This window comes from Mustela nigripes, chromosome 14 (genome assembly GCF_022355385.1).
Source record: "Mustela nigripes isolate SB6536 chromosome 14, MUSNIG.SB6536, whole genome shotgun sequence".
NCBI lineage: Eukaryota > Metazoa > Chordata > Mammalia > Carnivora > Mustelidae > Mustela > Mustela nigripes.
The window spans coordinates 6,646,709-6,669,155 of NC_081570.1; the positions used below are offsets into that span (position 1 = coordinate 6,646,709).

At 47.9% G+C, this 22,447-nt stretch overlaps 1 protein-coding gene across 4 annotated transcripts in view; it reads right to left on the minus strand.

The window, feature by feature from the left end:
* The window catches only part of CLSTN1 (calsyntenin 1), a 78,696-nt gene extending 64,969 nt beyond the window's left edge, over positions 1-13,727 (minus strand). For all 4 annotated transcript variants that reach the window (XM_059375109.1, XM_059375107.1, XM_059375108.1 and 1 more), the window contains exon 1: positions 13,619-13,727. In XM_059375109.1, coding sequence (XP_059231092.1) covers positions 13,619-13,709 — 91 coding nt within the window. In that variant the 5' untranslated portion in view covers positions 13,710-13,727. The remainder of the gene's footprint in view (positions 1-13,618) is intronic.
* Between the last annotated feature and the right edge of the window lie 8,720 nt (positions 13,728-22,447).

The window sequence follows — 22,447 nt, forward strand, 5'->3', positions numbered from 1 at the left end:
GGTCCTGGGATCAAGCCCCGCATCGGGCTCTCTGCTCTGCAGGGAGCCTGTTTCCCCCTCTCTCTCTGCCTGCCTCTCTGCCTACCTGTGATCTTTCTGTCAAATAAATAAATAAATAAATAATCTTTAAAAAAAAAAAAAAAACCCGAGCTCAATTGCTTATAACTTTGATTTCAACACAGTCTGCTAAAGGTTCATGAGAAGTCCTACAGCATTGACAGCATTTCCCAACCTTAGATAACCCATAGACCTTTTACCAAATAACACAGAACCAAGTAATACCCTTCGGGGAGCTCTGCCTCGGACCCCATCCTAAACAATGATTTGAAGGGGGGTCCTGCAGGCATCCTTGAGTGTTACTATTAAAGTTACCAGGTCACCACTGCTTAGAATGGACGACCACCAGTAAACGACACGTACACATCCAATCAAGACTATATGAGGGTTCTGTAAACTCCCCTTTTTACATTTGCTTTAGTAAAATAACTCTACAAGGAGTAAATTTAATTCGCATACATTTTGGACCTTGGACAATTCAAGCAATAGTTTTAAATGGCAACTCTTAAGTAAAATCTTTGATGAAAAACACGAAGTACTTCTGACCAGAAGTCATTCCCTTAAATGATGCACATGCCTTCTCCACAAGGAGTGAGCTGCACACACGGGCAGTTCTCCGGGCGGTGGACACACAGCTGGTGGCAATAGGCTCCCGGCACCCACCCTGCGGCCTCCCCCTTCCTGTCCCCCATCAGCCAACCCCTGCAGTGTCGCCACATGGTCACCAGGGGGCCTACTGGCCCACATCTCCCTGCCTTCCTGTTGAGGAGCAGCTTGCACCCGTCCCTCTGGCCACCAGGTCACTAAGAAGTCACCCTCTTCGGTCCAGGTGTGAGCCAAGTGTGACTGACCACAGCTGATGCCCCCCACCAAATCTTTTATTTTTTATTTTATTATCATTTCTACTTATGAGAGAGAGAGAGAGAGAACGAGGGGAGAAGGTCAGAGGGAGAGGCAGACTCTGGCTGAGCAGGGAGCCCCATATGGGACTCGGTCCTGGGACTCCAGGATCATGACCTGAACTAAAGGCAGTCGCTTAACCCACTGAGCCATGCAGGCGCCCTGCCCACAAAATCTTTCAAAGCCACTCTAGTACTTCGAGACCTACTTACCACAAGTTAACCAGCGCTTCATCTCTGCTTTATAAAGTTAATACTGTAATGGTGAGCGTGCTGTGTTTTACTACAAATTTGCCTGGTTTCCACTTGTGTTATGGGTTAAAATGGGTTTCTGATGATCACTTGTAGAGCTTACAGGGTTTATAACAGTGTTTCCAGGGGAAAATGCAATTTGAGCTCTAACTGGAATTCTAAGAGGTGGATATAAATGGCCTTTCCAGCTCATCTGGGAATCAGACACAGGCCCCAGGAAACCACACATCGAGTCAAAGCTCGGTTAAGGAGAAGAGCACCCAGGGCCGAGGCAGTCAGGGAGCTCGGACCCAGGCCGAGCTAAGTAACTTCTGGGAGCCACTGCGGAGGGTGCTGGGGCCGCGTCACTGCTCACTGCACCAGCCCGTCTCAGCTTCCCTGCCTGCACTGGAATTTCCCAAAGATAAGAAGGTACAGTCAGGACTGCTCTGTTCCAAGTCAAGGCTTCTGCCCCAAATCCCTATCTGCTCTCCCACACCACTAAGCTGAGTTTCCAGATAAAACTGAAACTTCAGGAAACCCTTCTGGCACTCTTCCTTCAGGCCGAAACAAAACCATCACAGCGCCGCGTTAGCTTTCTCACTGCCCCTGGGTTCAGTCTGGAAACCACATAAACACACTTACTAGGAAGAGGAGAAAAAATGCCAACAAATACATACTTGCCTTATGCATTACTTTTTTAAAGTAGTGGTAAAAACCTTTCAAGAATACTCAAAGAACAATTCTAAAAAAAGTGGGGTTAATAAATTTCACCAACCGAATAAACAAATGTATACTAATCACTGGCATTTTAAAAAAATTTTTTCAAGAATTTTCTTGAGAGACAGAGAAAGGCACAGAGTGCACAAGCGAGCATGAGGGGGAAGGAGGAGAAGCAGGTTCCCGGCTGCGCAGGGAGTTCAGTGCAGGACTCGATCCCAGGACCCTGGGACCATGACCTGAGCCAAAGGCAGACGCTTAACCGACTGAGCCCCCCAGGCGCCCTGATCCCTGGCATTGATGACCTTTCTAAAATATTTCATCAGGGGAATCTGGGTGGCTCAGTGGGTTAAGCCTCTGCCTTCAGCTCAGGTCATGATCCCAGGGTCCTGGGATCGAGCCCCGCATCCAGGTCTCTGCTCAGCGGGGAGCCTGCTTCCCCCACTCTGTCTGCTGCTCTGCCTACTTGTGATCTCTCTCTCTCTCTCTGTCAAATAAATAAATAAAATCTTTAAAACATTTCATCAAATATTAATGTTGCATTTGTTATTAATTAAAGTCACCATCAGGGAGAGAAGGGAGACTATGTTATGAAAATATCCCACTGGTACATGTTCCTCCAGGTTTAAGAAAGACCGATCTCATATAAAGAAGCATTTAAGTCATTTTCTATTCTGAGCTTTGAATGTTTGGAAGATGCGTATTAGTTGCCCTCTTAATTAAACAAGTGGTTTCCTACACTTGGGCATGGACTTTTTAAACTCTTGCCAAATGAAAATGCTTCATTCGGGAATCAAGGGCAGGTATTAATGGCTATCTGACAAACAACTCAGAAGCAAGCTGAGAAACATGGCCAGTTCAGAGCTTGACAATAGAGGCTGGGGATTATCAAGGTACCCCACCATTATCACAGCCCTAGGAACTGAGGTGCTCCCATACTGGGAACGGCCGCTGCCCACTTCCAATCCCGGCTTTACTGCAGTAACAACCGCAGCCCAAGTGAGTAGGGCTTAGGAAGAAAATTCAACGCAAGCCGGTGCATTTCACTACTTACTAGCTACTCCGATGAACATTTGAGAAGCGTGGCAAAAAGAGATTAGGGATTATTCAAGAATTTTAATCATTTCTGTTGTCCTCGTTACTGATTCTATACGTAACAGGCAACTGGCATGAATCAGTCAAGGCATTTTAAAAGTAAACATAATCTGCTGACGCAAAGGCTTTAATCCCCCAATCAAGAGCAGCCCTATTCCTCAATTAGCTTCTACCTCTGATCTGCCGGTGTGCTCGCTTCGGCAGCACATATACCTCTGATCTGCCGGCACTACTGCGAGCCAAGTCTACTCTGTCCTTCGCTAGTTGCTGAGGAGGAAAGAGTGTACACCCTCTACCCTAAGGCCACGAGTCCTGCCACGAGGAAGGGGGGCACCGGGGGAAGGTGCCTCGGAGGAGGGCGGGGCATCGGCAGGTGCACGTGAGCGGGTCCAGAGGACCAAGGGCTCCAGCGAAAACTCCCAGCGCCAGGACCCCGTTCCGACTACTAACACCCTGCCACGAGAGTCTATCAATACTCAAGACTATTTTCTAGGTTTGCCGGGTCCCGTGCTTGGTTTGATGCTCTTTGTCACCTTGAATTTATTAATAATTTTTGAGCAAAGGAGCCTACACTTTGACTTTGCACTTGGCCCCACATAATTACGCAGCTGGTCCTCTCAATATTCATCGTCAACTACAACATAAATATGTAAAGTTAAATGTGACTGGATTCTGTGTTTCAGATGTAATAAACTATGCTCTTTATTTTTTTTTCTCAAAGATTTGACAGAGAGAGCTCACAAGTGGAGAGAGAGAGAGGAAGGAAAGTAGGCTCCCCGCTGAGCAGAGACCCCCCCCCCCCCATGCAGGGCTTGATCCCAGGACCCTGGGATCATGACCCAAGCCGAAAGCAGAGGCTTCAACCAACTGAGCCACCCAGGTGCCCCTAAACTATGCTCTTTAAAAGCCACTTAGCAGACAACTGTATACAAGTCATTTTCAAGTTTTATGTATCTTCAGTTGACGTTTATGCCAATCAATTTTTTTCTTGGTGATCCTTAAAACGAATGAGAAAAAAAAATTTAAGCACTAGAAAGAGCTCAGAATGTCTTTGTTACACCTTAAATAGGTCTTAAAACAATGATGACACCCATATTTACTGAATTTTAAAATTCACTTTGAATCTACAGACATACATTTTTTAAAGATTTTATTTATTTGACAGACAGAGATCACAAGCAGGTAGAGAGGCAGGGAAGGGTGGGGGGCGGGAGGAGCAGGCTCCCTGCTGAGCAGAGAGCCCGATGTGGGGCTGGATCCCAGGACACTGGGATCACGACCTGAGCCAAAGGCAGAGGCTTTAACCCACTGAGCCACCCAGGCGCCCCTTAAGACATACATTCCTAAGTATTTTATACTGTGATTAAAGACCGGGTAAATAAATTGTCACTTAAGGAATAAAATCAAAGAACCATACAGACAAAATAATTCACTTTAACAAGGCACACTTTTTAGCCAATTAGCAGAACCAAAATGTAATAAATGAAGAAACATCATATTCTCGGCCAGTTGTCTAAGCAGTCTAGCATTTTGGGGGTGCCTGGGTGTCTCAGTCAAGTGTCCAATTCTTGGTTTTGGCTCAGGGTCCTGGGATCGAGCCCTGCATCAAGCTCCGCGCTAGGTGAGGAGTCTGCTTGTCCCTTTCCCTCTGCTTGCTGGTATTCTCTGTCTCCGGAAAAAAATAAATAAAATCTTAAAAAGAAAAAAAGAATTCTAGCATTTCATCCTTTTCCTCTCACAAAGTTAAATCCTGGTCCTGGAAGCTGGAGGTTCACTCGGCTTGTCCCCCAACGGCAGAGTCTGCACCTTAGGAGCTCATTTCTCATCACAGGGGGCATTCCGAGCTTGGGGTTGGATGCAGGCGGCAGACCTGCTCCACCTTTCTTCAAGAGAGCTGCAGGGCTGGGCGCGGCAAGGATTTGAATGAAGGGTTGGTAAGCTTCAGACCTAAGGAAAGCCAACTATGGTTCTCAACGTTTTTTTTTTTTTTTTTTTTTTTCAGAAAAGTGTTGCTTTTTGTGCTAGCAGGTGCCCAGGCTGAATGATCAAATGTCAGGGAAGTTCGAAGAAGTATGTTTTTACGGGGAAGGCTACACAGGTGTAGAAGGCAGACCTTTCAACATTGGAATGATACGGGACAGGATGAGGGAGGAAGGAGCTGGTTGGAGGAAATGCCAGTTTATCCCTAGAGCAGGAAACCATCAGCAACTTAAAACCCTCATAAGAAAACGCAGACTGGGCGCCTGGGTGGCTCAGTGGGTTAAGCCGCTGCCTTCGGCTCAGGTCATGATCTCAGGGTCCTGGGATCGAGTCCCGCATTGGGCTCTCTGCTCGGCAGGGAGCCTGCTTCCTCCTCTCTCTCTCTGCCTGCCTCTCTGCCTGCTTGTGATCTCTGTCCAATAAATAAATAAAATCTTAAAAAAAAAAAAGAAAGAAAACGCAGACAACCATGAAATGTGTATCTGATTAGAAAAAAGCTCCCGGGAGCACTTACAGAGGTCAAGAGCAAGTGTAAGCTGGTGCAGCCACTCTGGGGAACAGTTCAGCACGTCCCCCAACATGTTAGACGCTGACCACACGACCCAGCAATTCCACCCCTGGGTGTACACCCGAGAGAACTGGACGTGTACGTGCACACAAAGCCAGTGCACAACCGTGCCCAGCAGCATTTCCACAGTGGCCACAAAGTGGAAAACCACCCAAATGTCCATCGACTGAGGAACACATCAACAAAATGTGGTCTATTCATACAAAGAAATATCGTTTTAGTCTCTTAGGGCTGCCAAAACAAAATACCATAGACTGGGCAGCTTCTGCACGACAGAAATGTATTTCTCACAGATCTGGAGACTGGGAAGTCCGAGACCAAGGTGCCCCGAGTTGGGAGTTCTGCTGAGATGCTCCTCGTTCGCAGCTGGCCATGTTCTCGCTGTGTCTTCACTTGGTGGAAGGGCCCAGGGTGGTGTCTGGGTTCTCTTTTACAGGAGAACTCATGCCATTTGGGAGGGCTCTATGTTCAGGTCTAATCACCTCTCAAAAGCCCCACCTTCCAATACCATGATTTGGGGAATATAGTTTCAACATACGAATTTTGGAAGGACACAAACCTATGGTAAATGTTATTCAGCCATAAAAGGGAATGAAGTTCTGATACACGTTACAACACAGATGAACCCTGAAACATCAACTGAAAGAAGCTAGTCGCAGACAGACTACATATTGTCAGACTCCACTGATATAAAATGTCCAGAAGAGGCAAATCCTTAGAGACAGGAAGTAGACTGGTGGTTGCCAAGGGGGGACGGAGACAGAGTGAGAGCTAAGGGCTCAGGGGCTCCTCTTTGGGATGATGAAAATGCTCTGAAATGAGGGCACACGGCTGGCTCAGGCAGTAGGGCATGTACCTCTTGACCTCAGGATCGTGAATTCAAGTCCCACATTGGGTGCAGAACTTTTTTTTTTTTTTTAAGATTTTATTTATTTATTTGACAGACAGAGATCACAAGTAGGCAGAGAGAGAGGAGGAAGCAGGCTCCCTGCTGAGCAGAGGGCCCGACACAGGGCTCGATGCCAGGACCCTGGGATCATGACCTGAGCCGAAGGCAGAGGCTTTAACCCACTGAGCCTCCCAGGCGCCCCTAGAACTTACTTTAAAAAACAAAAATAAAATTATTAGGGGTGCCTGGCTGGCTCAGCTGGTAAAGCATGCGATTCCAGATCTCAGGATTTTAAGTTCGAGCCCCACACTGGGCATAAAGAGTACTTAAAAATAAAATGTTTAGGAGCACCTGGGTGGCTCAGTCAGCTAGGCAACCAATTCTTGATTTAGGCTCAGGTCATGCTCTCAGGGTCCTGAGATCGAGCCCCACATCGGGCTCCTTGCTCAGTGGGGAGCCTGCTTCTCCCTCTCCCTTTCCCTCTGCTTGTGCTTTCTCACTTGTGCACTCAAATAAATAAAAACTTTAAAAAATAAAAAAATAATAATTTTAATAATAAAATCTTTAAAAAATAATACATTTTTTTTTTTAAAGATTTTATTTATTTATTTGACAGAGAGAAATCACAAGTAGATGGAGAGGCAGGCAGAGAGAGAGAGGGAAGCAGGCTCTCTGCTGAGCAGAGAGCCCGATGCGGGACTCGATCCCAGGACTCTGAGATCATGACCTGAGCCGAAGGCAGCGGCTTAACCCACTGAGCCACCCAGGCGCCCTACATTTTAAAAAAGGAATGAAGAGGGGCACCTGGGGGGCACAGCCAGTTGAGCACCTGACTCTTGGTTTCAGGTCATGATCTTGGGGTCCTGAGACTGAGCCCTGTACTGGGATCTGTACTCAGTGGCGAGTCTACTTGAGATTCTCTCTCTCTGCCTCTCCTCCCCACTGCTCACCCACACACACGCATGCTCTCTCTCTAAAATAAATAAATCTGGGGTGGGTTAAACCTCTGCCTTCGACTCAGGTCATGATCTCAGAGTCCTGGGATCGAGCCTCAGGTCTGGCTCTCTACTCAGCAGGAAGCCTGCTTCCCCCTCTTTCTCTCTGCATGCCTCTCTGCCTACTTGTGATCTCTCTCTCTCTCTGTCGAATAAATAAAACCTTTTTAAAAAAAAATAAACAAGTAAATCTTTTTAAAAAATATTCTATTTATTTATTTGAGAGAGAGCATGAGATAGGGGAGGAGCAGGCAGAGGGAGAAGCAGACTCCCTGTGGAGCAGGGAGCCCGATGTGGGACTGGATCCCAGAACTCTGGGATCATGACCTAACCCCAAGGCAGTCGCCTAACCAACTGAGCCAGCCAGGCGTTCTTAATTTTAAATAAATCTTTTTTAAAAAGTTAAAACTGGGGCACCTCGGTGACTCAGTTGTCAGGCACCTGCCTTTGGCTCAGGTCATGGTCCCAGGTTCTGGGGTTAAGCCCCACATCCGGCTCCCTACTGGGGGGAAGCCCGCTCCCTTTCCCACTCCCCATTTGTGTTCCCTCCTTCGCTTGTGTCTCTGTCAAATAAATAAATAAATAAAACATTTTTAAAAATAAAAAAATAGAAGAGGAGATGAAGGAAAAGAAAGTCTTATTTCGAAAAGTAGCAGATTCTAAAAAGTTCTTGTCACAAGAGAATCAGACTAGTCCAAAACAGATGGCTGAAAGATAATATTCACATCTGACCTAAGGTAAAAAAAGGAAAACACGATTCCTCCTTTACTGTGTTACCACCTGCTTCTTATTGGAGTTCTGGAATAGAAGATGTGTTCTATGGTTTTTAAAATGTTCTCAATTCAGTTACTTTGAAGTAAATGAATTTTCATCTAAAACTTTACAAATGAAAAAACCTTAGCAAAACATCTTGTGAAAAACTTTTACAATGATATCATCCTACAGCTAACTGAGAAGATGAACAAAAATATGCCTAAAACAGAGAAGAAAGGACCTATCAAATCGGGGCCAAACAAATGCAGTATTCCCCGTTCCTAGGGGGTGGCAGCCCTAAGAAAGGACGGCCAAGGTCCATCCTCACCTCACAGCCGTCAGTTTGAGGGCGCCCGGCTCTGGCTTCTGCACAGTCACTACTGCCATCAAAATGTCACTTTTGTTTTGGTTTGGTTTTTTTACAATACTGGGACACACCGCTGAATAAGTCATTTCCCCCAATCTTGAATCCCTATTTCTGAAGCTTAACCAAACTCTGTATTTTATAACAAATCAATTATCTTAAATTACACTTATAGAAGACACAACGTATTTTCAAATACTTCTGCTTTTACCATATCAAGACCACAGAAAAAGCAAGATACATTTTTTTAATAGCATAATGATCCTAAACCACAATTAACCAGAGTAAGAAATATATTCTTGGTGATTTTTCAGGATAATCAGAACTCTTATAAATGAAACTCTTCTTCAACTCTTATAAATGAAAACCTTACGCTTGCCTCCAAAATTATAATTTTCCTGCCTTAGGAAGCAATAATAAAAATAACTCAATTCTGGGGCACTGGGGTAGCTCAGTCCATTAAGCACCTGCTTTTGCCTCAGATATTGATCCCAGGGTCCTGGGATGGAGCCCTTCGTGGGGCTCCCTGCTCAGCAAGGAGCCTGCTTCTCCCTCTCCCTTTGCCTGCTGTTTCCCTACTCGAGCTCCTCTTCTCTCTGTTAAAATAATAAATGGAATCTTTTTAAGATTTTTGTAAATTTATGACAGAGAGACACAGCGAGAGAGGGAACACAGTACGGGAGAGCTGGAGAAGGAGAAGCAGGCTCCCCACAGAGCAGGGAGCCCCATATGGGACTTGATCCCAGGACGCTGGGATCATGACCTGAGCTGAAGGCAGACGCTTAACGACTAAGCTACCCAGGAGCCCCTAAATGGAATCTTTAAAAAAAATAAATAAAAAATATTTCAATCCTTTTTAAAAGTGTCTTAAAACTTGGGGCGCCTGGGTGGCTCAGTGGGCTAAGCCTCTGCCTTCGGCTCAGGTCTTGATATCAGGGTCCTGGGATCGAGCCCCGCGTCAGGCTCTCTGCTCAGCAGTGAGCCTGCTTCCCCTTCTCTCTGCCTGCCTCTCTGCCCGCTTGTGATATCTCTCTCTCTCTCTATGTGTCAAATAAATAAATAAAATCTTTAAAAAAAAAAGTGTCTTAAAATTTTAACATCCTCATATTAAACATTAAGAGATGGTTTCATAAACTTGGAGCCAAGTCCTGAAACCAGTATCATGGAATTACAGCATTTTCTAACTTGAATGTAAAAATTTTATATTTCATTAAAATTTCATTTATGGGTCATATCTTCATATCTAAAACTGAAATATCAATTGCTTTTTTTTTTTTTTTTGGTCTTAAAAATCAAATAGTACCGACACAGATAATGTATGATATGAACTACTAAAACTTCCTTTTGCAAAAGAATTGCTATGAAACTGCTTGATTTTATGCTTTTCCTCCTAAAAGGGGTCTGCAGCCAGAAGATGAATTCTAGGTAACTGAAGGTTCCAGTTAACTGAGTAAGAGCTCCTAAATTGGAATACATTCAGAATTATTAATATTTTATCATTTCTGGGGTGCCTCAGTGGCTCAGTCAGTTAAATGTCTGCCTTCAGGTCAGGTCATGATCCCAAGGTCCTGAGTTCAGGTCCCACAGCAGGCTCCCTGCTCAACAGGGAACCTGCTTCTCCCTTTCTCTTTCCCTGTGCCCCCTCCCTATTCATACTCTCTGTCAAATAAAATGAAATATAAAAAATAATAATAATTTAATTAAAAAATAGATTTAAAAAATATATACTTTATTTCTTTAGTAGTTATAAGCCTCCTATGTGAAATAAATCACATTTACTCCCAGCAATACAACTGCTAGATTAAGTAGAATACTGACATCTGTATTCAAAGGACTTTTCCTCAGTTACTTATGAAAAACAAGGTAACAAATTAAGAAACCACTTTCCAAAAAAGCAGAGAATTACAGTACCTTTAAAAATTAGACTCAGATTGGTGGCCACAAAGTACACCCTTCAAAAGCTGCTACAGATTTTTATGGTCTAATATCCCCAACACTGCAATCAACAGAACAGATCCTTGGAAAATTATCTACTAATGAATTTCTATATCGTGATGCAGAATTTAGATTTGTTTTATAGTCTGTAATGCCTTTTTCAGTATACAACATTTATCTGTCAGAAGAGAATTAGGACATAAAAATACTATGCTGTCAAAACCGAGATAGAGGGACGCCTGGGTGGCTCAGTTGGTTGAGCAGCTGCCTTCAGCTCAGGTCATGATCCCAGGGTCCTGGGATCGAGTCCCACATCGGGCTCCTTGCTCCGCAGGGAGCCTGCTTCTCCCTCTGCCTCTGCCTGCCACTCTGTCTGCCTGTGCTCGCTCGCTCTCTGACAAATAAATAAATAAAATCTTTAAAAAAAAAAAAAAAAACCGAGATAGAGCTGTCCAGCCATTCAGTCACTCAACAAATACTGAGAATCTACTCCTACCATGTGGGGGTGATAGGATTCACATGAGAACAGAACAGACCAAACACCTTTCTGTCTTGGGGCCTATGTCCTAGTGAGGACAAAATCAGGTAAGGCTGTTGGAATGGGCTGAAGTGCTATGGAAAGAGGAAAAGGCAGGCAGGGAAGGAAGGGAGGATTCAGGGGCTCCGAGAGATGAAATTGCCCAGAGGAAGGTGAGGAGAGGCTCGCAGAGAAGTCTGTGTACAGACAAACAGGAAAATAACCATTAAAATTATTTCGCTGGCTTTGAAGTGCAGTCCTTGCTCGCATTAAAATATATATATTCATAAGCTTCCTATATTCTCCATTTCAATTTACTATTTCCTGATCACTGACTCACTGGAAAGAAAGCAGGTAGCCTAGGGCATGCCAAGGATATGCCTAATATTTTGATTTACTTGATGTTTTTTAAGAACTGCAGCTACAGATTAGAGTGAAATCTGGAGTTCTCTATTAAACAACCAATTGACAGTCAAAATGCAATTCACATTACGAAACCTAACATTCTCTCCAGCAATTTATATGTGATATTTATCCCACTAATAATTATTAGAGATAGCTAGAGTATGGCCAGCTGTTCGTATCATACTGTCTTAGAGGAAAAAAAAAAAGTCAGACTATTAGTTGAAATGATCACCTAAAATGAGCCCACAGGGGCATCTGGGTGGCTCAGTGAGTTAAAGCCTCTGCCTTCGGATCAGGTCGTGATCCCAGGGTCCTAGGATTGAGCCCCACGTTGGGCTCTCTGCTTGGAGGGGAGCCTGCTTCCCTTCCCCTCTCTCTGCCTGCCTCTCTGCCTACTTGTGATCTCTGTCTAATAAATAAATAAAAATCTTTAAAATGAGCCCACAGAAAGTGTCTCTGGCAAATTGCATATTTACATATAAAATCCACTTGCAACCCCTCAAAATGAAACCATTTTATTGGCATTTCTTGTAATATTCACAAGACATTTTCTACCTTGCAGGCTGGGGAAAAGAAAAAAAAGCAAGAGAATAACTTATGTTTAAAATGTGTTTTTATTTTGAAGACTAATTATCCTTAAATACTATAAATGCACCAAGAAAAGCTTAGAAAGTCAGCCAATGACAAAGGACTCAGTACTCAACATTATCTTTCACATAAGATTTGTTAGTCCACCACAGTGAGGATATCTGATAAATGAAATTTATATTTGTTGAATAACCCAAGTAATTCAATAATGAATAGCAAATGGAGATGAGCGGACAAACAAGAAAATATGGATCTTAACAAGAAATGTTATCACTGACTAAACGAAATATATTTGAACTGTTCCCAAAAATACTCAATCCAAGCACATATTTTTGAAATGTGTGGGTTTTCCCCGAGAGAAGCAGAACTTTGACATTTTCTCTTGGACAGATCAGACTTTCAGACCTCCGTTCCCACATCTGGAAAGAACATTTCAAGCTCAGCTTGATGTAACTTTTAAAAATCAAACTGAGAGCGATTTGATACTTAGTGACTGAGACTTGACTATGACAGTCCACGGAATGTTAGAGATGAAGTATTCCAAGTTCATCATCCCCCATGTGAAGAAAGGAACACAGAACAAAAGATGCATTTGCCTCTTCTGCCCTTTAATTTTTGAACACCATACTTCTCTCCGTCTGTCACGCCAAGGAAGAGAAAAATGAGGATTTTTTTTAAAAGCCTGCTAATACGAAATAGGACTGTTTCATTTAGACTTTCGTCAGGTCTCCCCCTCCCAGGCTTTTGATGAAAAATTAAATATCAGAAGAATAGATCCAAGTCCTCTCCAGACTACACCTAGATTACTTTGCTCCAAGGCCAAGGAAAATATGTTTACAATTCCAAGATGCACTCGGAAGCATGCATCTGCAATGCGTAAGCTTTTCGCTGGCAAGATCGGCCAGTATCAGAGAGCGTGCACTGTTTAAAAGGTTAAGTGGATGAAGGTTAAGACAACAAAACAATCAATTCACCAAGACATTTTTGTTGTTGTTGTTTTTCCCAAGTAACAGTACAATACTGTCGGCCCTGAGGAAGCAGGGAGGTTTCTGCTGAGGATCTGAAAGCCTCCGAGCGATGTAAGTCACCATCAGAAAAACTGCACCAAGGTGTCGGGGGTGCGGAGAGGCAGATTCCGAACGCGGGGTGAGACCGCGACCGTAAACCTCCTCGCGATTTCACCTTCGGATGAAACGTGGGAGGGGAGCGAGAAGTTTCGGCCGCTGCCCGTCTGCAAACAGACGAGATTTAAAGGACCCCGGGGGGAGGCGGCAAGGGGCGAGGATGCGGCGTCCGCGGCGCAGCGGCAGAGCGCCGGGACCCCGGCAGGGATGCGGAGGAGTGGGCTCTTATGTAAGCACACACCAAAAACTGCGTGCACCCCCCCGCCTGATGCACGAGCGAGCACACAACACACGTACACGGCCTCTCACCGGGCTGCACCCCCGCCCGCAGGCGCTGCGGCGGACGGGGACCGACCCCTGCGCCCGTCGGCACGTCCCCCCAGACCCGCGCAGCCGCCACCCGGGGGTCCGGCGCCCCGCCCGGGGACGCAGCCCCGCTTCGCCGGCCCCCGGCGCCCGCCCCGACTCCCCCCGGGCCCGCCCCAGCCCGCCGCTTACCTCGCGAGGCCCAGACCCCGCCGCCGCTCAGCAGCCCGGCCAGCAGCAGCCAGGCGGCCGGGGCCAGCGCGGGCGCAGCGCGGCGCAGCATCGCTCCGGCTCCCGGCGCCGCGGCCGGCCCGAGGCGGGAGCGGCAGGCACGCGCGCGGGGCGCCGAGCAGGGGTCTCACGGCCCGGGGCCGGCTGCTTCGCGCCGCGGCGAGTCCGGGGTCCCACGAGCCGCCGCCGCGACGCTGGACCGCGCGCTCGGGCCGCGGGCGCCCTCCCCTCCGCCGAGGAAGCGCTTGGCTGGAGGCGGCGGCAGCAACTAAGATGGCGGCGGCGCGCTCTCTCGGGTCCGGCGAGGGTACCGGCGGGGGCGGGGTGGCGGCGGGAGGGGCGCGCGCGCGAGCGGGAGGGCGGGGTGGCGGCGGGAGGGGCGCGCGCACGAGGGAGAGGCGGAGTGGGGCGCGCGCGGGGGGGGGGGGCGGGCCGGAGCGGGGCGCGCGCCTCGAGTCGCCGGCGGAGCCCGGAGCGCGCGCCCGCGGGACCGCGCCTGGGGTACCTCCCGGGAGGCGGCGAGATGTCTGGGGGCTGCACGCCCTGCCCCCGCTGCGGCCGAGAGCATCCATCCCTCATCCCCCCACGCGCGCCCCCAGGCTCCCGAGCCCGGCCCGCGGTACCCTGGGGCCAGCGCCCGCCTTTCAGCCCTTCGTACCCCCAGTCCCGCGGCGGGCAGACCGCGCTGGAGGGTGCAGCCCCGGGACCCTGATTGCCAACACGTAGGGCCACTTCGGGGAAGGCACGTCGCCTCCTAGAGTCCTGGTGATCTCGTCTGCCAAACGGAGGTGATGACAGGGAACCTGCGGGGTCGTGAAAGGTTTTCAAGGAGATGGAGGTCAGCGAAACGCACTTTGTAAACATCATGGACCGCGCAGCACGTGCTGCTTTGGTTCAGCCCTGGGAGGGGGCGTTAGCTGCTGGGGGCGGGTGGGGGGAGGGGGTCCGCCTGAATTTGTAAGTCCAGATTCCTTCCTTTGCTGGAGAAATCTGTGTTGGTTTTTTTTTTTTTTTTTTTTTAAAGATTTTATTAATTTATTTGACAGAGAGAAAGATCACAAGTAGGCGGAGAGTCAGGCAGAGAGAGAGGAGGAAGCAGGCTCCCGCTGAGCAAAGAGCCCGATGCGGGGCTCGATCCCAGGACACTGAGATCATGACCTGCGCCGAAGGCAGCGGCTTAACCCACTGAGCCACCCAGGCGCCCCTGTGATGGCTTTTTTAAAAGACGGCTTGTGCGTGCCCTTTCTAGATGATCTTAGCATGATGCCAGTGGTCCCTTAGAAATGCAGAGATCCAGCTGGATGAAGAAAGGATCCTCCTCCAGGCTGGAGTCCTCCCCTTCTGTCCTGGTTCCCCCACCTTCCCTCCGCCCCTGGGACCACCCCACGCTGGAGGAAAGGACTGGCACAGTCATGGATGGGCTCCTGTGCCAGATGCTGCGAGACATTATTGGCCCCATTTTGCAGATGAGGGAACAAAGACTGAAAGGCAAAATGACATCCCCGGTTGTGAATACTGAGCCCTCAAGGCCAGGGAGGTGATGTTAGGGAGACCCCCAACAGCAAAAGCTAAATAACAATGAAACATGAATTATTCAAGACTGTGAGGGAAGAGCTATCCAAGGTGATTGGAACACTGTGATTGTCACAGCCCTGATAGCTAAGAGGGTTGGTTGGCCAGGCTGGTGGGCTTTGCTGAGGCCAGCTTGGGGCGGGGTTCCAGAGGTGGGCCCCTTTAGAGGCTGAAAGTAGTAGGAGGCCAGGGGAGGACTTACCTAGGAGGGTAGTGGGGGAAGAGCCCAAAAAAGTAGATTCAGGCCGGAGTGTGAGGTGTGTTTGTGGCCGATGATTCTACTGGCCACAGGAAGACCTTGAACAGCAGTGAACAGAGGCATGATTGACCTGATGGGAGTTTCAAAGCTTCCTGTAATGGAATATGTTCCTCTCTGTCCTTTGTCCCTCAAAGGCATCCTCTACCAAAGCCTGCAGAGTCCACATCTCCTTCCCCTGCCACCCCCTTCCCTGGGTCCAAGAGGACAGGCCTGCCCTTGGGTCAACCCCTCCCAAGGTACCTGCCTGGCCCCTACCATCTCCAGGCCCCCCAGCTCCACTGCTCCCAGCCAGCACTGCAGAGTCATCCTCTCCAAGCTTTGCTTTTGCTTCCCTCCCCCTCCAGCTCCTGCGAGCTCCTTGTTGCCACTTTATCTAGTCCAAGCAGCTCTGCCAGGCTTCCTACCCCTCAACCTCAGGTCCCACCCAGCTGACCTCGGGGCCTGCTCTCTCAACACAGTCTGTGCTCCAGTGCATTGCCGCCCAGGGCCAACATTAGGTAGCACATCCTGCCCCCACCTTTGCTCTGAGTCACACCTAGGCTATCTCCTGCAGGAAGTCCTCCGGACCATTAGGCCGTCCTTCCCTCGTCTCCACTAGCTCTGAACCAGACAGTCCAGGATTGATAATCTGCTACTGTGTGCCCCATGTGTGTCCTCTTCTGCTCCCCACTGTGTTCTAGTGGAAAGGACCTGGAGAGCACAATCAGAAGCACTGGCAGGAACTCTGCTTGCTTCTACTGTGAATGATCTTGACAAGTCATGGAACTTTGAGTCTCTTTCCTCACCTGTGAAATGGGACAGCAGTACCTATTTTCTGGAGCTGTCAGAATTAAATGAAATGATGCAATGAAAGTGCCTCACAGAGCCTTGTATGCAGTGGGTGTAAACACACAGGAACTTCTTTTTTTTTCCCTCAGGGATCATCTAAGCTGCTTGTATACTGTTGAACATACACTAAGCACTCAATAAATACTCAGCAATGAATTCCTGTATTCATTTTTGTATTGTGGCAATCACACCTCAGAGGATAAAAAACACCCCCTGTAGGTTTCCGGGGACCTTTGAGATGTACAAAACATAAAGTCAGAAAGGTATAATCTCAGAACTTTGTCTTGAGTCAATAGGCTGATGCCGAGAGGGAAAACGTAATGTATTCAGTTCTATTAGAAACACAAACAAAAGCCCTTTGGTGTCTAGAATCCTGATCCCTTTATCTTCTTACCCTCACTGTCCCTTAAAGAAACAAAGAGGTAGATCAAAAAGGTTCAGCAGCAGGTGGGCAGACAGACGGCCGGTGAGCTCAGTGCCACCTGCACACGCGGAGATTTTGCCCAGAGGAGAGTTTGTCCGGCTGCAGGGCTCAGCTGGAGCGTCTTGGAAGCCAGGGAAACCAGTGAGCCCAGTTTCCAGTCTGCCTGACAATAGCCTCAGCCATATAGGCCCTTTCCAGAGGTCTCCACGTGATGGATTAGTTAATCCTCAAAATGGCCCTGAGATGGGGATGGGGATCGATCCAGACTTAACAGTTAGCAGAACGGAGTCTCCCCTAAGCTGAGCCAGCCGCTGAGACAGCAGCAGCAGCAGCAGCAGCAGCAGCAGCAGGGGTCCCAGAAGCAGTGGGAGATGAGGCAGCACCCCTGGCTTGTCCTAGTCAGGGTCAGACATGGGAGGGGAAAGGAGGAGGCTTTCATAACCAGGCCCAGGGAGACTTGAGCTTTTGAGCATAAAGTCAATCCATCTTTGCGATAGGTAGAAGAACCCAGAATGTCCTGGGTGCTGCGTTTTTTGTAGTGATACGTGCTAATAACAACGGTCTCTAGTAAGCTCTTACTGGGGACGTTTCATTTATGCCTCCGACAACCTTTCCAGAAGGTATTTTTATTGTGCTAGATGAGAACAATGTAACGTTTGATGAAGAGCCCATTGCTGGAAAGCAGGACACCTGGGATTCAGTTTCATGTAGGTCTGAGCCCCAAACAATGCCTCAGCCTTTATGGGAAATGACACTTCAAATACCAAAGCGGGGAGAAAAAGCCCTATGCAGGATCCCACAGCCTGAAGTCATCAGCCTGGTCCGCCACAGTCAGAGGTGGGACCCTGCCACCTGGCAGCTCTTCTGGAGCCATGGGAGGCATTCTCATCCAGCCTGAATTTCTCACCAGGACACTCATTCCCAGGTCCAGGGTTGCCGAGAGGAGGAAACATGGTCACATGCAGGAAAACTCACTGCCAGGAAACTGAACCCCTATCAGGTGGGACGTTAGGACTGTTAGCAGTCCCAGGCCAGTGCTGGTGGGACTGAACTCGAGGCAGTAAGCCGCTGTTGTGGTCACTATGAATGATACACTTGGAAATTGACCCACTTTCGGGATGCAGCAGAAGGCGGCTGTGGGAATCTTGATGAGAGCCACCGATCAAACGCCTCCAAAATACTAAAACCACAGCCCCCGTCACCACCACTAGGGCCCTCCTGGAGCCCCAGAAGTTTCAAGATCTGACCCCGTCTCTGCCTTCTGGTGGCCTGGACAAGTATCTCTGTGGCTGTGAAAGGGCTAGTCAAAGAGGGGCAAAAGCAGGAGAGACTCCAGTTACCCCCGTGCCCCGGGCTCAAAGCCATCTCTATCAATTTCCTTTCCTTTTGCAGAATTTCCATTTAATTTTGTTTTACGTCCATAGTAAATAGTTATAAGGCTCCAAAGGCAAATCCGGAAAACAAGGTGCTCAGTAAAGTCTGGTTCCATTCCTGCCTGTTCCTCCCTGTCTCTTCCTTGAAATGACCATTCTGTCTGTTTTTGGCTTATCATTCCACTGTAGGTTTTTTTAAATACAAGCAAGGATTCAAATACACTTCTCTCCCCTTTCTTAGATAAAAAGAAGCATATCCCATCCACATCTTGCTTTTTTTCAATTAATAAAATATCCTGGAGATGGCCCCGTCTAATATTCCTTTCAGAGCTGCATTGCACTCTCTTGTGCGGGGTGATATTCTGATATAATAAGAAATAGATAGTTGGTCTTCATCTCCAATTCCTAGCACAGAGCTGCTAAATCCCTTGGAATTTCCTGGGTGAGAGAAGCATCTTTTGTCTTTTGTTGTAACGAGGCAACTCTAGGCAGGCTCCCAGATGGCTCCTGGTTGGGAACTGGTCACTAGAATAAGCAAGCCATGATTAGCTTGGAACTTTCACTCCCCCACCCCCACCAGTTCGGGGGAAAAGGGACCAGAGATCAAATTAGTGATCAGTCATGCCAATGTGATGAAATCTCTCCAAAACTCCTGAACTACAGGAAGCAGAGAGCTTCTGGGTTGGTGGACACATCCACGTGCTGGGACATTGGGCACCCTAACTCCACAGGGACAAATGCTCCAGGGCTCGGGACCCTCCCACACCTTGCCCTACATGCTCCTCCTCTGGCTGTTCACTTGTATCCTTTATAATAGCCTTCGTAATGAACTGGCAAATTTAAGTAAAGCATTTCCCTGAGTTTTGAGAGCCCTTATGGCAAAATATTGAAGCTGAGGAGGCGGCCATGGGAATCCCTGGAAAGGTAGCCAAGTTAGACAGAAGTGGGAGTCACCTATAAGCCCACTACTTGTAGTTGGCATCTGGAGTGGGGGTGGTGGGGGCGCCTGGGTGGCTCAATTGGTTGAGCGTCTGCCTTCAGCTCAGGTTATGATCCTGCATGTTGTCCATATGTTGTGTGTGTGGGTCGTGCACTGGGTTTGAGTCCAGCATCAGGCTCCTTGTTCAACAGGGAGCTTGCTTCTCCCTCTGCCTATTCCCTCTGCTTGTACTCTCTCTCTCTCAAAATAAATAAATCAAATCTTAAAAAAAAAAATAAATAAATGGCGGGGAGGGCCACCTGTGTGGCTCAGTTGTTAACTGTCTGCCTTTGTCTCAGGTCATGGTCCCAGGCTCCTGGGATCGAGCCCCTCATCGGGCTCCCTGCTCACTGGGAAGCCTGATTCTCCCTCTTCCACTCCCCCTGCTTGTGTTCCCTCTCTCCCTGTGTCTCTCTCTGTCAAATAAATAAATATAATCTTTAAAAAATAAAAATAAAAAAATAAACGGGAGTAAATTTTATAAAGAAAATAAAGCAGGGGCAGTGGGAGAGTGAGCCCTTAAGTTCAGTGTCAGTGAGTTCAGAGAGTTCAGTATCAGAACTAAATTTATTTGTAGCACACCTAGCTGGTGTCCACAGAGAATCAGAGAATTGCTTGGTTTGGAAAACCTACACATTTGGTGTCAGAAGTGTGATGTACAGATAAAGTTTATACATCTGACATGCATACATATGTTTTCCTTCACGTGGATGTCCCGGATTTGACTGAATCAGTCCTCTGTTGATGACTATTTCTCCCCCACAATGGGCTGTTTCTAATCTTTTGCCTTGACAAAGAGAGCCGCAGTGAGCCCTTGTGTGCTTCTTGCTAACTGTGTGGATTTCTACCTCTTGGGTAAGGCACTTCATCTCTCCATTCTCAGTATCTCATCTGTGAAACAGAGATAAGTCAGTGCCTGCCTCCCTGGGGGATAGGAATAGATGAGGAACAGACGAGCCAACACACAACTGTCACTATCATTATTGTTCATTACTGTCCATGGCTCAGAGCTTCGTGCCTCTCTGGCAGTAGCAGAAGCCCTGATTTAGGAAGGGACATCCCTGTGGTCTCCAGGAAGTCAGGCTGAGGCCTGATGGTTTGTTTCAGACTCCTTTTAGTGCTTTCTATGGCTCTCTGTTTGCAAAGGAAGTTGGCATTCCCACGCAGGCAACATCAGCTGCTAAGAATTTCCAAAGAAGGAATTTCCTTCTTTCTTTCCCATAGAAGCCAGGCAGCTTGCTTTTGCACCCCCAAAAGGTGGGACAAGGATTAGGGTTTCCACTGCATGCTTTTCCCCAAGGTAACACACAGCATCTTCTCCTCCTCTCTTGGATGGGCAGCTGGGAAAGGCACAGGACCTACTGACTCTTCTTTGTGGGGGAGGGGAGGGGTGGCTCTTTGATTCTGCAGCACGAATGATACACCCACTGCACAAAACACACAGAGCAGCGTACAGACAAGCACAGTCCCTCTGTGGACACAGAGGTTCTGCACACAACATCCCAGGGGACAGAACTGGGCTAGGTGTCCGGGAAGGAGTAAGAGAGAAGGGAAGAGCAGGGGCAAGAAGAGCACAGCTTCCCTGGGACCACGAGGGAGCGTGGCCACTGTTCTTGCTTAGTGGAAGCTGCACTAAACCTAGGTTCTATCCATTGTTCCTTCATATTCCCTAGGACTGGGGGTAGGGTAGGATAAAGTAGTTTAAAAAAAATAGGAGGACGGGTGCCCAGGTGGCTCAGTGGGTTGGGGCCTCTGCCTTTGGCTCAGGTCATGATCTCAGGGTCCTGGGATCAAGTCCCACATCAGGTTCTTTGCTTGGCAGGGAGCCTGCTTCCTCCTCTCCCTCTGCCTACTTGTGATCTCTCCCTGTCAAATAAATAAATAAAATCTTAAAAAAAAAAAAAATAGGAGGTGGGCACCTGGGTGGCTCAGTGGGTTAAAGTCTCTGCTTTCCGCTCAGGTCATGACCCCAGGGTCCTGGGATCAAGGGTTGCATTGGGCTCTCTGCTCAGCAGGGAGCCTTCTTCCCCCTCTCTCTCTCTGCCTGCCTCTCTGCCTACTTGTGATCTCTGACTATCAAATAAATAAATAAAATCTTTTAAAAAAAAATAGGAGGGGGGCACCTGGGTGGCCCAGGGGATTAAAGCCTCTGCCTTCGGCTCAGGTCATGATCCCAGGTCCCCGGATTGAGCCCTGCATCGGGTTCTCTGCTCAGCAGGAAGCCTGCTTCCCTTCCTCTCTCTCTGCCTACTTGTGATCTCTGTCTGTCAAATAAGTAAATAGAATCTTTTAAAAAAAAATAGGAGGAATGTTTTACATCATCTGGGTTCAGACAGACCTGGGTTCCAGTTATTAGCAGAAAAGATCAGACAACCCAATTACTATGAACCTCAGTTTCCTTATCTGTAAAATAGGCACATGGTAATCATACCCCCTTTGGATCACTGGGAAGATTGAATGAGAGGTTGCATAGCAAGGCTTTTGCTCTGTGTAGAGCACATGGTAGGTGCTCAGTTAGCAGTAACTGTTCTCAACGTGAGGATGATATATGTGCCTATGTTTTGAAAAGTCTGAGGAGATGATGATGGTTATAACTGCTTTCCCAGGGTGTCTGGGTGGCTCGGTCAGTTAAGCCTCCAACTCTTGATTTCAGGTCAGGTCATGGTCACAGGGTTGTGAGATGGAACCCCGCATTGGGCTCTGTGCTGGGTGTGGAGTCTGCTTAAGATTTTTCTCTCTCCTGGGATGCCTGGGTGGTTCAGTTGGTTAAGCATCTGCCTTCAGCTCAGGTCATGATCCCAGGGTCACGGGATCGAGCCCCACATCAGGCTCCTTGGTCAGTGGAGAGTCTGCTTCTCCCTCTCCCTCTTTGTGTGCTCTCTCTCTCTAGCTTTTATTCTCTCTCAAATAAATAAAATCTCAAAAAAGAAAAGATTTTCTCTCTCCCGCCGCGTCTCCCTTGGTGCTCCTCTCCCTCTCTAAAAATAATAATGATGATGATGATGATAAAATAAAATTTAAAAAAATAACTGTTCACAGAGCACTTCACAGTTTGCATTTGCCCAGCATACTACCTCCCCCCCTTTTTTTGAAGGGCATCTCTACACTCTGGGACTTCACGGCAATCTTTCTGGCAGAGGTTTTCACTCATCCCTATTTAATTGATGGGAAGCAGTTCAGAAGGGTTAAGTGACTTGTCAGTGGAGAAGTGGCTCAGCGGGCCTCAGGTGAGTCTCCTCTGGCCTTTTTGTGCTTTTTCCTTGCCCCTCAAACTCCCCGGAGCCAGCAAGCACCAACAAAAATCAAGAGTCAGACTTCAGAATCTCTGGCCATTTCAAGCCTCCGGCTCATTTCC